Source organism: Lethenteron reissneri, chromosome 7, assembly GCF_015708825.2.
Source record: "Lethenteron reissneri isolate LAM-NWPU_2019-01 chromosome 7, ASM1570882v1, whole genome shotgun sequence".
NCBI lineage: Eukaryota > Metazoa > Chordata > Hyperoartia > Petromyzontiformes > Petromyzontidae > Lethenteron > Lethenteron reissneri.
Genome location: NC_083785.1, coordinates 4,503,935 through 4,520,104, shown reverse-complemented (window position 1 = coordinate 4,520,104; position 16,170 = coordinate 4,503,935). Strand labels below are relative to the sequence as shown.

At 49.4% G+C, this 16,170-nt stretch overlaps 1 protein-coding gene across 5 annotated transcripts in view; it reads left to right on the top strand.

Annotated features, from left to right (window-relative positions):
* LOC133356036 (tensin-3-like) overlaps positions 1 to 16,170 on the top strand; it is an 89,190-nt gene that overhangs the window by 60,558 nt on the left and 12,462 nt on the right. For all 5 annotated transcript variants that reach the window (XM_061573512.1, XM_061573513.1, XM_061573515.1 and 2 more), the window contains 11 exons: positions 1,528 to 1,592; positions 3,937 to 4,020; positions 5,642 to 5,748; positions 7,363 to 7,423; positions 9,673 to 9,751; positions 10,792 to 10,942; positions 12,226 to 12,291; positions 13,091 to 13,207; positions 13,831 to 14,019; positions 14,389 to 15,286; positions 15,412 to 15,683. In XM_061573512.1, coding sequence (XP_061429496.1) covers positions 1,528 to 1,592; positions 3,937 to 4,020; positions 5,642 to 5,748; positions 7,363 to 7,423; positions 9,673 to 9,751; positions 10,792 to 10,942; positions 12,226 to 12,291; positions 13,091 to 13,207; positions 13,831 to 14,019; positions 14,389 to 15,286; positions 15,412 to 15,683 — 2,089 coding nt within the window. The remainder of the gene's footprint in view (positions 1 to 1,527; positions 1,593 to 3,936; positions 4,021 to 5,641; positions 5,749 to 7,362; positions 7,424 to 9,672; positions 9,752 to 10,791; positions 10,943 to 12,225; positions 12,292 to 13,090; positions 13,208 to 13,830; positions 14,020 to 14,388; positions 15,287 to 15,411; positions 15,684 to 16,170) is intronic.

Genomic DNA, 16,170 nt, shown 5'->3' with positions numbered 1-16,170 from the left:
TCCAAAAATAGCAAACAGCCAGCAACAAACAGCACGATAACATTTGTAATAGGCGAGAGTTAATACATTGCTTGAATTTATGCCAAGTTCATATTTGACTGCAGGATAGTTGTCATTCAGGAGCGGTGGGCGGTGCCGTGGTTCGCTCACTTGTGCTATAAATTTGTCGAGCAGAGTTTAATTCTCCCGCCATGACTAACATCAGTGGCGAGTGGCATCATGCGCTTTACCGACCTGCATTGGGCAGCCTGGTGATAGTATGGTCAAACAACTCCCGTGTCTAACACAGTAAAGGAAGGCCTTGATGCAGCAGTGGAGTGACAGAAGACTGCACATCTTAACACTGTCGGGTTATTCGAAGAAAGTTTTCGCTGCGGCAAAAAAACCGAAATGTTGGCTGGGGTTGAGACATTTGTGAAAACATCTGCAGGAACACCTTGCACTCTCGTCTGGTTCGGGACCAGAGCGTGGACGAATGAATGTCAAAGCGGAGCCTTTATTTAGCTTGCAAATTTATTTTGGCCGGCGAAAAACGTACGTGAAAATAACTACAGTAAATATAAAAACTAACATGCAAATAACTACAGTAAATATGTAACACATGCGTGCGAAATCTAAATAAACAGAAATAAAAGAAAAATAAAGGTAAGAATAAATGAATAAAACTAACTAAATAAACAAAACTAAATAAAGAAATAATGATACCTGGAAATATTTAAATTCTTGCGTAAGTGGACGATGAATATATTGGTGATAAGTACAGTATTCATAATATATGAATAAACACAAATATAAGAGATGCTCACTGAACGACTTTTATTCAAAGACTGAACGACAATGATGGCGCGTGGCGCGGACGCCGTGGAAGGTTTGGGATGAAATTGGACGACAGAGGAAAGCCACGTGGACGAAATTTGAAATCTGGTTATAGTTGAAAACGTCCGAAAGAGCGAAGCGACGAAAGTCAAGTGGACGAAAGTCAGTCAAGGTACCGCTGTATAAACTGAAACGAGCATTGGGCGGCACTTAGGTCTGTTGGTGGTCCTGAGCCAGTGGTGGAAATGTTACAATCTCATGGAGTTAGGACAGCATCTTTAAACGACGGTCACTTCCTAAGTTAAGATACCTATATATTGTTGTTTAAACTTCAGCTCAGGTGTCCTTCTTCAGAATGCTCAACTGACTGAATTCTGGTGAGAACCAAACTTTGCGATTTTTACTCACGATCTGGGGCCAACGGTGGAAATGACACGTTCCGATCGCGGACGCTGGTCTATCCACACGACGGCAGCTGTCGTCATCGCCATGCGCGATGCGGTACTCATTTTATTACCATCTGAGGGGATGATTGGTTAAGTTGATCCGTGACTGGGAATTTCAGTGTTCATCTGGCTCGGTATTTGGTTGGGTGCCCCATGGTGCCCTTCACCGCCAGGAGACACGGACCACCCCAGGCAGCTGCTACTGGCCAGCGGTTTGGGAAGCTTCGTGATGTCTCTCGCTGTCTCTCTCTCTCTCTGTGCGCAGGGCAACAAAAGCAGCGTGGGAACCGTGACCACCGCCTATTTCCACTACAGTGACGTCTGCACGCGGTGAGCACACGCGTGTTGGAGGTCTTACGAGAGAATCGATGCGCCACTCTTAATTAAAACGGCGTGTCTTTCGAGAGCGGAGCTCGTGTTTTACCGTGGCCGTTTGGCATTCTCTATCCGTTTAGGAGTCTGTGAAACACCCCAACGTGTGACTGCTATGAGAAACCGCCTCAAAGACAGCCTCACCGTGGCTTTGGTTTGGCTGCACAATGGTATCTATGGCTATGGATGCTGCCACGGCGTAACGGTTATCGCGGTGGATTTACATTCCCGGAGTTCGCCGGTTCGATGCCCTCTCTCCCGGCGCGGCAGTTGAAACTATGGGGCAAGTTTCTTTTCAATTAGCTAGAAGTCGACCAGCAGGTCGCTTGTGCACACGGTGCAAAAGAAGTTCAACATACATACTTTGCGATGAGTATAAAGTGTGGGCGCCCTCAACTATTTCAAGACATCTGGCCAGTGTGGAAGAGTAGGCCTCCCTACAATTCCTTCTAGTGGAGCGGCGCTTCCATCAGCAGTGGAGCGAGCAAGGAAATACAAGGCGGAACCTTCAGTTAAAAAAAAAACTTTATCTTTTGTTGTTGTTATATGCAGTCGGGTGGCTTTGTCGTGGCACACTCAACCCACTGGGAGTTTTGCACACAGCCTTGGTGTACGGTGCTTTTTTTCTGGAAGACTTTGCAGTTTTTTCCTGGATTTTTCTGTTTGCGCATAGTCACTTTAAGATGTTTTCTTGTTCATGTTTTTTGTTTGTTGCGGTTGCACCCGATTCAAGAGCCGAATGGCCCACAGGGCTATACCAAACAAATGAAACTGAAACTCACAATCGGAAGGTCGCGAGTTCATATCCCGGATATGGGTCAACTAAGCCCACCATTCCATTGCCAGCTGGAGCATGGGAACACTTTGACTCTTTCGTTATTATTGTTGTATCTCATTTCAGCACCGCTGGAAATTTCTCTGGGGGTGCCCGGCAATGGAATCGAGTTAGCGGTAGCACGTTCGGTAACAAAGGCTCGTTTTACGAAAGCTAAAAAAAGAAACTCAACACATTCGTCAATAACACTGCTGCCTTAAAAGAAAAAAAAGACATAATAATTGACGTTTTGTGCAATGGTCCTTCTTCATAGCACCTATGGTCCACCCTCATGGTCAAGGTCCACCCTAAATCGCATCCACACAAACCATGGCAGATGCGGACACCTGACGCACAAATGGAAAATTGAAAACTCTCCACGAGTGCGGGACTGTGGTCATCCAGAACAGATCGTACAACATATAGCGACGCAATGCCCCGATCCACAAATACGAATGAGACATCGCAGCGAGACACTCCTCTCTGCTCCAGACGCGGTTATACTGGAACCCCCAGGTTACACCAGCCCACACGGGATTATTGTGTCCATCCGTCGTGCATCCAAAAATGGGAGGGGTGGGGCTGGGTGGAGAGGGGAGGGTGGGGAGGGCCTGGGTGGGGAGGGAGGGGCTGGGTAGGGAGGGGAGGGTGGGGAAGGGCTGGGTGGGGAGGGTGGAGAGGGGCTGGGTGGGGAGGGGCTGGGTGGGGGGTGGGAGGGGTGGGGTTGGGTGGGGAGGGGCTGGTCACCCCGTGGTGCCCTTATAAAACTCAACGTTTAACCTACTCACGCCGGCTTGTGCCCGCCCTCACAGTCGGGCATATTTGCGGAATACACCACGCCGCCGTTGACCCTGGTCATTGACCAAGCAACCCGACGTTCCTACCAGCTCCCTCCGCAGGAATGTGTTCTGCTGGCTTGACCGCCCGAATGTGAAATTGTAGTCGTTGCTCTGCATCTACATCAGCCGCACGGAAGAAGAAGAAGCAGCAGCTAGCACGTAAATCAGTGTTATTGACGAATGTGTTGAGTGATTCTTTTGGTTGTTAATTGTGCCCGTGCACCACTACCAACGACAGAAGTTACTGAATAAGTGTACAAAAGCTACTTCAAGAGCTACGTTCGTCCCTGTGGTTCTTTTTAAATCCTTTATATGAAGTTCACTTGCGCGCTTGCTTGCTTGCTTATGACCGTGCAAATCTTTCGGTCGTTTTTTAACCCACTTCCCGTGATCCAATCGAGCTGACATTTTCCACACAGACTCGTTGTGCGTGACAATTAATGTTCGTGACATTTTTGTTCCAAAATTTTACACTTTTTAGGACTAAAATATATTTAATTACCAATTGCTTAATGGTGCCATGCAATCATCTGACCCATAGGTGGCAGCCATCTCAAGCCAGAGGACGAGAGGACTCTAGCCGCCACGCATATAAAGGATTTATAGTGAAAAACTTTGTTTTTACGGGTTATACTTGTTTACTCCGCAGCTCCGAACATACGCTCGGCAGATTCCCCAACAAGACGCTCTGCGCTGACCGGTTTGCTGCTGCCATCCAGCCCTCGCAGAGACGGTGAGACCTGCAGCAGCACGGGACATTCCTGCCAACGACGGGACTTGGTTTTGCTGCAGACGTGTGTTCAAATCTGGACTGGTTGTTTCGTGTATTTGCCCTCCCTCCACGCGCCTCCCATTAGCACGGTTGGCTACGTACGGTATGAAAGAAGTTCAACGTATATATAAGAACTGCAATAGACGCGTGTGTGTGGGAGCGGAGTGGTCCCAGCCACGGCTAATTTCAGTGGTGAACGGTATCTGAACGAGTCCTGGGCTTCCCCTAGGTCGACACAGCCTTAAGTGTGATGTGACCGAGCGTGGTTCTGGCTACAGCACTCCTCATGTGCAGTGCTGGTATGAGTATTTTCTGAAAAAAAGCACTTACCCTCAGCGTGTGTTTGGTTATATGGGGGACCTTTGTTTTTGTTTTGTGAAAAGAGAGTGGCGGTGTTGTGATTTGCATGCTCTCGCACTGTCACTTGATTCCTGGCCATGAACAATACTAGTTGCAGATAATGTGTGAACTTGGCTCGGCCGTCCTCGAGGTCATCTCGACCTAAAATCTGTGTTTAGTGTTGTCATCATCAGTGCCGGGCAGAAAGAGGTGGCCAGTTGTCATGCTGGCCCGAATCATATTCCTACGACGTTACACTCATATTCATCGTTGCTCGGTAACATCGTGTCAACAGCCTAAACATTTCATGGAGATTTGTGTTAGATTTGGTTTGTATGTATGTTATCATATATGCATGCGTGTGTGTGTGTGTTCGACACTTCACGTGGCCTCAAGGTGCACATAGCCTGGCACAAGCGTCGTGGTGACGTCACAGCCACTTAGTGGCGAATGGCGGTTGTTGTATCTTTGCAAGTGGGAAGCGGTGGTGTAGTGGCTAGCGCACTAACCGCTACGAACCCGCCCACCCGAGTTCTATTCCTGCTCACGGCCAACACCTGTCACGATTATCTGAAGCGATCGTGGGCCTCCCGTCGGTTGACTCAGCCTCAAATTATTACCTGGTGCTGTGTTAACATCGCCACTAGGGAGACAAAGGCGGTCGGGCGTGGTGTTGGTCACCCACCCCCTCGTGTGCCGTTCCAGGCCTTGATAGGTGCTCGATACCAGCACTTGCCCCAATAGTCAGTTACAGGCTATATGGGGGATCTTTGTATTTTGTATTTGTATCTTTACACGTGCGTATATTTGCGCGTGTCTGTATCTGCGTAATATCCTGGGTTTAACCAGGCTGGATTGTGTGAGGAGCTCACAGATCCTTGAAAGATCTGGACTCAGTCTCATCATTGAGCTCTTCCTGCAGGCAAGGCTGTCTTGGCTGGGTCACGTAGTCTGCATGCCCAGCCACCGCATGCCCAAGCAGCTTCTGTTTGGCCGGATAGAGGGTAGTGCACAGGTGGTGCATCTGCCAGTCATCTCAGGCAGTCAACCAGTGGCACCTGGGTTTGTTCCACAACCCCTTGTCAGCGAGCCTTCAACACTTCACATGGCATCAACTTGCACCTAGCTTGGCATAAGCGCTGTGACGACATCACTGCCACTTAGTGACGACTGGCGGCTGTTATTGTTGTTGTATGCTTACGTGACGTGTGTTGTGTGTGTACTCACTGATTGCTCTTGGCAGGTATGTGTACTATTTCAGTGGGCTTCTGTCACGCTCCATCAGCCTCAACACCTGCCCACTTTTTCTGCATCAAGTGGCGCTGCACGGCCTGCCTAGGGAAAGCTCTGGTTAGTGTGCGTGTTCACATGTGTGCATCGATGTGTGTGTGTGTTCACACGTGTGTTCACGTGAGAACTTGCAGCATGGTGGTTAGTGCGCTGCACTATAAACCCATCGTCCTGAGTTCGATTCTGGCTCACCGATATCCATCGGTGATGAATATCGGAACCAGCCCTGGGCTCACGCAAGGGAAACTCAACCTTGAATGAGTACCTGGTGCAGTTTGTAAACATCAGCACCGGGGGTGACAAAGGCAGCCAGACGTGGTTGATGGCCACCCACCCCGTCGTGGAACCGTGCTGGCCTTAAGAGGTGCTTGCTCACAGCACTTGCCTCAACAGCCTGTGCCGACAGACTCTTTGGGGGATCTTAGTCGTTGTGTTCACGTTCTCTTCCCTTCCTGATTCACTCCTGTACAGCGGTGGCCTCCGTGCTCTGCGATGTCAACTCGCTGCTCCCGTCTCTCCCGCCATCTTCCGCTCCTTCTTTTGCCTTCTCTCGTTCTCCCCTCCACGCTTAACTCTTTCTCTCAATCTCTTTTCACTTCTTCTCATGATGTGTCCTGCTCATTTTCTTGCGTGCGTGCATCTACATATCATTTTTGTTTCTCTTTAATGATTAATTTAATATATCGTCGTTCATGCAAGTTGCATCTCACAATCGCCGAGGAGCCACAGAAACGAGCTGGAAGGTTGCCAGGTGGTGAGCCAGCACCAACAATTGATCTGCAGTTCTCTACATATAAAGATGTTTTCGGCCAAATAGTGAGTCGTTATACACGTGCGAGGACATTGGAGCTCCTGGAGAAAAGCTAGGCACGCGAGGGGGGAACACTCTATCCCGTGCAGAAGGGACAGCTGCGATGAGTCCACACATCGCTGGACTGCATTCCGCTGGCAAGCCAGGGTATTGCAGCCTAGATACACAACATTTTGCCATTTGTCCCATCCACAGTGCAGGATCACAGGTGCACGCACGTGCTGCTGGGGGCTAGGGGGAGGTGGTGCTTCTGCGGTTAGCACACTGTGCGACAAAGCCCAGCGAACTGGGTTTAAGTCCTATCCGTGTATAAACAAAGGTGACACGTGGCATTCCAAAACCTTCATGAGAAATCACTCCTTTGATTCAGCCGTAAATGATACATGTCAACCCCTTATAAGTGGCTACCTTATTGCAAGACCAATTCAGGCCTTATTGGTCACCCCGTGCCCTTATAAATGTCAACGTTCATCCTACAAAGCCCGTATTGAAACGGCTGTGCGCCGTATGGACCTGAAAACTCAATTTCCCCATATAAGAATACGGGTAAACCGTATGGGTTGGCGGGTATGAGTATGTGTGTAAACAACAGTAACTCTGCAGGTAGGGGCAGCTTGCTGGGCGGTGTTGGCCCACATCACCCCGCTGTGTCCCACGCTGCCCTTAATGGGTGCTCGTTAACAGCACTTGCCTCGACAATCATCGATATTCGACATGGCTCAATGTGTTTGTGTCTTGCCATCAGCTCAGGGTGAAAAGTCAACATTTATATGGTAGAGTGCCAAAAGAACTGTGTAAGGATAGTTTATCCTATGGCGGTGTATATTCTGCTCGCTGTGATTCATTGTGTTTGATTTCTACAGGAGGCCGACTGTTTCTAAGGGTCTACCAAGGATTACAGCTCATGTACACATCCTCTGTGTAGTAAGTACGCATGCTTATCATCAGCAGCATGATCATCAGCACCACTACTACCAACGCCTTCATTAACATCATGATCATCAGCACCACTACTACCAACGCCTTCATTAACATCATGATCAGCAGCAGCAGCACCACTATTACCACTACCATCATCACCAGCATGATCATCACGACTACTATAACAACCGCCGTGACCTTAATCGTTAACTCTAAACCCACTATCGTCATCACACCCACCACCAACACCACCACCATCATCATAAACATGACGATAGCCACCACTGTTATAGCCGAAAACATTATCAGTATCTTATCAAGATTTATAGAGCACCTTTACCAAGGCGCATTACAGACATTGTAACATTGTACATAGCATGCTAATAATTTGACATTAATAATTGAATTATTGCAAGTGGTGGTGTAGTTTTGATGGCAGTAGAACAAGAGGGATTGCTAAGGAGGGATTGTGATAGGTCTGGTCGTAGCTGCCTACAACCAGCTTCATTGTCGGAATCTATTGGACAACTGCCAGTGAAACTGAAACATTCAAAATCGTAACTGAAGGCAAACAGCTGTGACCTGCAAATGATGAGACATTTAAACATACCTACTATAATCACCCGGGAATGTCTCTACCTTAACGCTCGTGACGTCACTCCACACTGACTAGCCCCCCTCATTAATATTCATGAGCAGGTGACATCCTCCAAATTGACACCCCCCCACCCCTCCTCATTAATAATCATGAGCAGGTGACGTCACTCAACATGGAGCACCCTCCCCCCTCATTAATAATCATGAGCAGGTGATGTCCTCCACATGGACCCCCCCTCATGAATAATCATGAGCAGGTGACGTCACTCAACATGGAGCACCCTCCCCCCTCATGAATAATCATGAGAAGGTGACGTCACTCAACATGGAGCACCCTCCCCCCTCATTAATAATCATGAGCAGGTGACGTCACTCCACTTCAAACAGCCCCCCTCATTAATAATCATGATAAGGTGACGTTCTCCAAATGGACACCCCCCTCCATTCATAATAATTAGCGGCTGACGTCACTCCACATGGGGGGTGGCGAGGCGCCTCCTCCCCCTCCTCAGCGTCAACTCACAACCCTCACTACAAAGGCAGAACCCTCACGTCACGCGATCTCCGTAACGCTGTTGAGACATCAAAGTAAAAAGGACGCCGTGATGAATAAGGGATTATAACCTTAAAATTAAATAGGTCTGTGTCACCGCGCCCTTACAAACTGCACGCGAATTAATGCAATGAAGAACCACGTCGCGGTCTGATTTTCGCTTGCAAGCTTCAGATTTACTGCAATACACCCGTCCTTGGACGGGCAAAAGGCTCGTGATATCATAATCAAATGTATACATTGGTCATGCCTGGTGAGAATGTATCTAGTGCAGTGATTTGGAGGGTTAGTGGATCACACAGGGATGGGGCGTCATGAAATTTCATGATGCGCTCGGCTGTAGGATTACAACGTGGTGACTGCGGAAGGCAGAATAGCAAATGTGATTCTGACTGTGCAGTCGCATTTGAGTGTTCTTATCTCGTATGCCCGGGATTTCTCTGGTCACATTAACTTATACAAAAAAATATTAAATTTGAGTTATTTGCTAAATATTCCAAAGGGGACCCTTCTGAAAAAGTGCCTCAGCACTCAGTGAGGCTTTTCTCACTCGATCACATGAGCAATTGTGCAGCATTAGATCCAGCTGGTGGTCCTAAAGACCTAAACCATACTCTTTGGTTCTTTCGGTAAAGTCACGTAGGTAGAAAAATAATAGATCACGACGTTTCGATCGCAACACAAGTAATCGTCATCAGGTGGGACAACCACAGCAATAAAAACTGCTCAAGTAGGCGAGAGATCTGCCGTGTCACGAGGTGATCTATGATCGATTAATTTTATACCTAAGTGACTTTACCGATTCTTGCAGTCACGAAAGCTTCAAATCAAGGTCCTAAACCAGTTATGACATTTCCATATGACAATGTCAGCCATCGGTTGCACTCGACAAGAAACCACTGTCAGCTGCCCAGAGAGTGGTATTCACTTTATTGACCCTGGAGGGATTATTGCCGAGGTCAACCCCAGACCAAGTGTAGAACTCAAGGCATTCTCATTACGAGTCGAGACTTCAAACACACAGCACCTACTCGTGCTTCGCCTGTCCTTGCCCCATGCTAAACACAAGCGTCCGTTGACAAATTCAATCTCTCCCTCACAGCTCTGTGCCCGCGACCGGAACCACTCAGAGCCTCAGCGTGAACGTGAAGCCGGCTTTGATGCTCAAGGGTGACGTGCTGGTGAGCGATGTGTTCACGCGTCTAAGCCATTCGCCGTCCACTGCTAGCTTAAGTGCCTCTCTCCTTCGGCACGGGCACGACACTGTCTGTGTATCTTCATCACTGGTGTCTGCGACGGAGACGTTTGCACACGCGCGCAATTCCCAGCGCGTATGGAAGTTTCAACCTCGCGTCTGTCGCAGTTTCATCCTCGTTGTCAAGCACCCCACGCCCCCCCTCGTATTTAATTTGGGAATTGACTCAATGTAGAAATATAAATACAGGAGGAATTGAGAATGGTCGCATTGTGCCCAACACAGTGTGTTGTGAGAAGGTCAAACGTCGTGTTGTGTTGGCAGCATGGCGCTTTCATGATCCCCTTTGTGTAAGAAGAGAGGTCAATGTTAAAATATGAGTGCTTGAGGTAGGAGCGATGTCTGCTTTACTTATGGTCAGTGAGTATGAGGCCGCAACATCTAAGCACACGTGGAGAAATGCCAGACATTTATGGCCGACTCCAGTTATTGAGTTGCCAGCTCAGAGCGAAACATGGCAAGATGACACTGACGAAGTAATCACGAAGAAGAGATTTGCGATTTGAGGAAATGCATGAGCACGGTGGAGAATGGGAAGGTTACCGAGACGGGCATTGGATTGGCGCCCGAAGGTCGGAGGGCTGAGGCCAGACGACCCGTGTTCATGAAGCTGTGTTGTGTCATTCGTGGGACATTTAAGAATCCTCGCAGGGGAAAGTAAGCAAACGCGAGTTGCGTTGGAGTCAACATCGGCTGCGATGACGTCTTCACCTTGAACCTTTGTTGTAAATTTTAGTTTTTGTTCGTGAGCGGAGGGGGAGGCGCAAAAGCCGTCTTTTTTTCACAATAGAGGGCCCCACAAGAGGCATGTTTTTGTGCCGTTGTTGTCGTTGTCGCTAATGAACAAGGAGGTCCCTACACGGCATCCTGCCGCGGGCCTTCAGCCCCCCAGCAACTCCAGGAGGCTGTGGGAGACCCCCAGGCGTGACCAATGACATGTGAAACGCCGCCGCGCTTGTGCCGCAGGTGAAATGCTACCGGGAGGCTCCGGCGAGCGGGCCCCCACCGAGCTGCGGGCGGGAAGCGATTCTGCGGCTGCAGCTGCACACGGCCGCGATGCGTCCTCGCGACACCTCCCTGTTGTTGCGCAAGCAGGACCTCGACCTCGCCTGCTCTGGTTCGGACACCTCCATCTGTCTGCCCGTCACACCGATTCTGCAGTCTTGGACTTTGATGGGGGTGGCTGCTTTAGATTGACCACATTGAGGATGGATCTGCCTCAATGTGATGTAACATCATACCTGTCTACCCCTGATCGGTGCCCTACCTTATTGCAGACCAATTCAGACCTTGTTGGTCACCCCGTGCCCTTATACATCTCAACGTTCATCCTACAAAGTTCCATCACAAGGGAGAAACACAAACAAATAGACATTTAATTTTTTTTGTCTGTATTAAAACGGCTGTACGCCATATGGACCTGAAAAATTAATTTCCTTGCATACGGGTAAACCATATGGGCTGACAGGTATGTAACAGGCAGAGGTGTCATTTATTATTTTGGTAAAGGAGTTACTATTTTTTTATGTACTACTTATTCATTTTTTAACCAGGTAATGCCCACTGGCCTGGCTGATGGTTCAGTGGCTTCAACATGGCCATTATGATCTACATCGCCATATCAATCAGAACACAACAAATAGAGTATTTGGCTGCTAAACTATAAAACTAAATGTTTATTTTAATATATTACTATGGCCCAATGAGCCACAATAACTCTTTTTCAGAAGCGACCTGCCCACAAATGATAGCCCAATGAAGTGGCTTTAATGTGGAAATTTATAGCAGCCAAATACTCTAAATGCATGATTCTACAAGTGGAGGGAAAAACCGGAGGACCCGGATGAAAATCCACGTGGCCACAAGGAGAGCATGTAAACTCCAAATATACAGGCGTCAGGGTCGGGATTGAACCCATGAGCTCCTGTATACCAAGCGAGGTAGTTAACATCTCGCCACCGTGGCGCCCCCACCGAGTTAAGTGGGCCATTCATATTTTCAGGTGGCTAGCTTGTTGGAATTATAAGATTGAGATTCTTGGTTCAAAGCCACTGCCCCTATCCCAACAAAAAAACAGTAGTACCAACATCACAACCACCATCAGCACCACCACCACCACCATCTACAGAATCTGGTTGATTCAGAGGATGAATATCCTCTTTAGAGTACTGATCCAATGCTGTAAAGATATTGCATTCAAATGGTGGAGTCCCCTTCAAATAAGTCATTTGATGGTCTCAGGCATGATCACCAATACACATGCAAACACATGTTTACTTGTTAATGTGCACTTAATGAGGTGGTAAAAGAAACTGATCAAGCTCATGCAATTCTGAATGTGATGATGACACACGTACTTGTGCCACTGTTCATCTGGTGTGTCTGTATTTTGCGCATCAGACCCCAGGTATCCGGACGATGGAAAAGTTCAGTTGATTTTCTCAGCCACCCCAGACAGAATGGCAGGTAAGACACTACCGGGCCTCATGGGCAACTGTGTGGCCTTGTGGTTAGCACACTTATATCTAAGTGCGGTGGTTCGCTAAGTGAAATACAGCTTCTAGTAACCTACACTATTTTCCCTGTTGAACTTTTTTTTCGCGCCGTACCAACTGTGCTCATTGGAGGTAAGCGCAGTGAGCCTGTGAGAACATAAATGATCCCACTGAATTTCAGCACAAGAGTAGATCGGGAATTGTTATTCAGTAATAATTGACTGCACTTTTGTCAGTCTTCCGTGGTTGGCCACAGGGTTTGTTTGACCATACTTGACCATGCTACTCAGTGCAGGTTAGTGAACAGGACCCCAGAACTGGCTCCGATGCCACTCGTCATTGATGGTTAACCGTGGCTGGGAATCATACTTAGGTAGCTAAAGTTACAAGTACAGAATGCTAACCCCTGCTCCTCCTGTACATGTACACAGACAACAACAATGTACACAGACAATACACTCCTAGATGACGGCCTCTTGACATTGTTTTTAGTTGATTAAAGGAGCAAATTTTTCCTTTGTTATTTATTTATTGTTTTGTTTAATTAAAACACTTTTTTCAGGCCTCGGTGTGTGAGAGCTTGAATGACCATCAATTTGAAATGTCTTTTGAGAGGCAGAATTTCTGACAGTGGACTGCGATCAAAATTCGGAAAGAGCAGTGATGATGATGATGATGATTACGTTGTTATATCACAGAATTGGTATTTATTGCATAACTTTCTGTGGGCTCAGGTCTATATACACTGAGCTGTCTGAACGTTTCCACAGGGACCGAGAGCCTCCTGAAAGATGGTGCGGTGGCTGTGGATCACAGTGCCACAGACCCAATCCTGCGCTGGGATTCCTACAGCCACCTGCACACGTCCTGGGACACCTTTGCATCAGGTGACACATAAATGGAACGATTATTAACCCCAACCCTCTCTCCCGGCTTAATTGCCCATTTGGGTAGCGTTGTTGGTTAGCGTGCATGACTTGCAGCACCTAGAGGTCACTGCATTAACTCTCTCCCCACTGTACATGCACAGCAGCATCCAATCACAATCATCCACCTTCAAGCAGCAGCTCAAGGCTCTCACCCTGTCCAGGCTCCCGCCCTGTCCAGGCTCTCACTCTATCCAGGCTTCTGCAGGAGGTTGTGGGCTCTATCCCGACTGACGCCTGTATATTAGGAGTTTACATCTTCTCCCTGTGTTGCGTGGATTTTTCTCCGGGTCCTCCGGTTTTTCCCTTCACGTTTAGAATCGGCATCACGCGTTTGGCTGTGAAACATTTCCACGTGATAAGTCACTTCGTTGAGCCATCGTTTGTGGCCAGGGTCACTTCTGAAAAAGAGCTACATAGTTCAGAGGGCCTTACCTGGTAAAATAAAAAAAAAGTTTGGTTACTTTGACTTCAGTCTAGAGTGGGATATGAAACTTTGCAGCGTATAGTTTCATCATCGTCATCATTAGTATTATGATTTTAACGGCGGGTGGCCCCTCTCGCCCCGTCACCTTCTCCCGTAGCGGAGAAAGCGAGGCCTGTGGGCGGCGAGGCCAAGCAGCCGGGCCGTCGCGCGGCTGACGGCGGCGGCGGTGGCGGCGCCGCAGCAGCGACCCACACGGAGCACACGCTGTCCGTGAGCAGCGACTCGGGCCGATCCACCGCGTCCATGCGCACGTCCGACGACGCTCGGCCACCCGCCAGCCCGCTCGGTACGTGGCGGCCTCCTCTGTCGCTCTCGCCATCCGTTTCCCCCGCAGAGGAAGCAATCGGCCAAAAGGAAAAGGAGTCATTCTGCAGGCAGCCTCAGATAGAGTGGGGGACAACAAATGTTTCGAGAGTTGGGGAACACGCTCCCCGCACGGCGAGCATCGCAGACTTCTACCAAAGTGGTTCACCCACGCGATCTGTTAACTCTGGGGGGATGAAGATGATTGTGTCAATTTGATGACCGCCTCATTCGAGATTCGAGCTCGCAACCTTCCGTTCGGGAGGCAATTTTCAGCGCTTCGTGCTGCCGTTTATGTGCCCAATTGGTGGCATATCATCCTACGTGTGTGTGTGTGTGTGCGTTCCTGCAGGACTCCATTGCCAGGCATCCACGGCCTATTCGTTCCCGTCGCCCCTTTCACCTGTACCATCGTGGGCTCCCTCCCCAAGCGACACGCGCGCAGGCCCCACCACTCTCAGCCCTGGGGAGCAAGACCAGCTGCGGCAACTGTTGCACGGTTTCGGCTGCACCGGAGGCAGCGGGTTGTCGGCTTCAACCACCGCACACCCGCACTCCTCACGTGCGCCCGCGGGTGACCGGCACTCCGACCCACATCATCATCAGCAGCACAGCCCGCACAGGGTGCACTTTGGCGACACGCCCAGCATGATGCCGGTCCGAGAGACTGACATCCTGGACGATGATGTAGATGATGATGATGTCAACGATGAAGACGATGTTGTTGACATTCAAGATGATGATGATATCGACGAGTCGCCTTCCACGCGTGCCATGGAAATCCTGGAGCGTGGCGCGCTTACGTTCTGTCCTGGCGCCAACCGACGTCGCCACTTGGGGACGGGCGACCTGCGGCTGAATTTGGCGTCCGGGGACGCTCGCCCACAGGAGAACGGTATCGGCAGCCGCAGCCCTTACACGCGAGCACCTCGAGCAACGTCGCCAAACATGAAATACGGGCAGCCGACTCACGCGGTCGCCCCATGCGACGTTACGTGGTTGGCTCCAGGGGTGACCGCTATTCGTTCACCGAGCTCTGATCTCTACGCCATGGTGCAGCGGAGGGGGGCATCACAACCAAGCCTGGAGCCTGGCAGCAGTTGCCTGCAGCATCTGCAGCATCATCATGAGAAGCAGCAACAGCAGCAGCAGGAGGTCCCACGTTGTGTGCGATTTGGGGCAGATGTCCCCATGTTGCCCGCTGTGCCGGTGAGAGGAGACAGCAGCCGTCAGGCTGTGCAGGGTCACAGGTGAGTTCCGTTCACGTAATCTATGAGCACGTTCTGCTGATGATGCTGTCACTGCTTCTGCTGAAGATGTTGCTAACAGTTGCTACTTATACCGCTGATGATGACGATGAAATCTGGTCATGAAGGCAGGTGAAGGCCTGGTCACCACCACCACCACTACCCCCAGCGGAGCCAAACCGCACGACATCCGAGACGGTGACACTGCTGGGAGACACGGCCAAGTTCACGTCCTTGAGGGCGGGTGACGGGCACGACACCCCGCCAAGCCCGAGTGAGCTCGACCAGTCCTTGGAGGCCCTAAACCTCCTCATCATGGACCTTGACCCCACCTTCACTCCCGTCTCCAGCCTCCACCGGGTACCGAGTGGGCACCAACGGTCACTTCCGGGGATTCTCGGTGAGCACTGGCACCCACTGCGTAAGGTTCATGTGCTCGTACAATCGATGGCTTGACTCGCGTCTCGGCGAATGTTGCTCTCCGTTAGATTGTTTTACCATAATGATGAGGAATCGTTCAGAATGTTTTCGTACACTCAGAGGGAGAGAATGATTCAGAGGTGCGGGAAACCACAGACAAGTGGGGAAGAAGCCAGAACTGTTGCCAACAATTACCCAAGCTCTGAAGACCTATATTGGTCATATTCTGCCCACTCCATTAATGAGCATGCATACACGTGGGAGGTAACACACGTGAGAGGGAGGGTAACCCTCGATCACCGTACTGATGGAATATGGATGGAAATGAATCCACTTGCTGTACTGTGAATTATTATGATTCTATAGTAAGCTATTGTAAATGTAAAATTATCATTTGTGCGTGCATGGTTAAATGCACCAGTGCACGTACTTTCGGTGAAGTCACTTAGCTATAAAATAAAATAAAT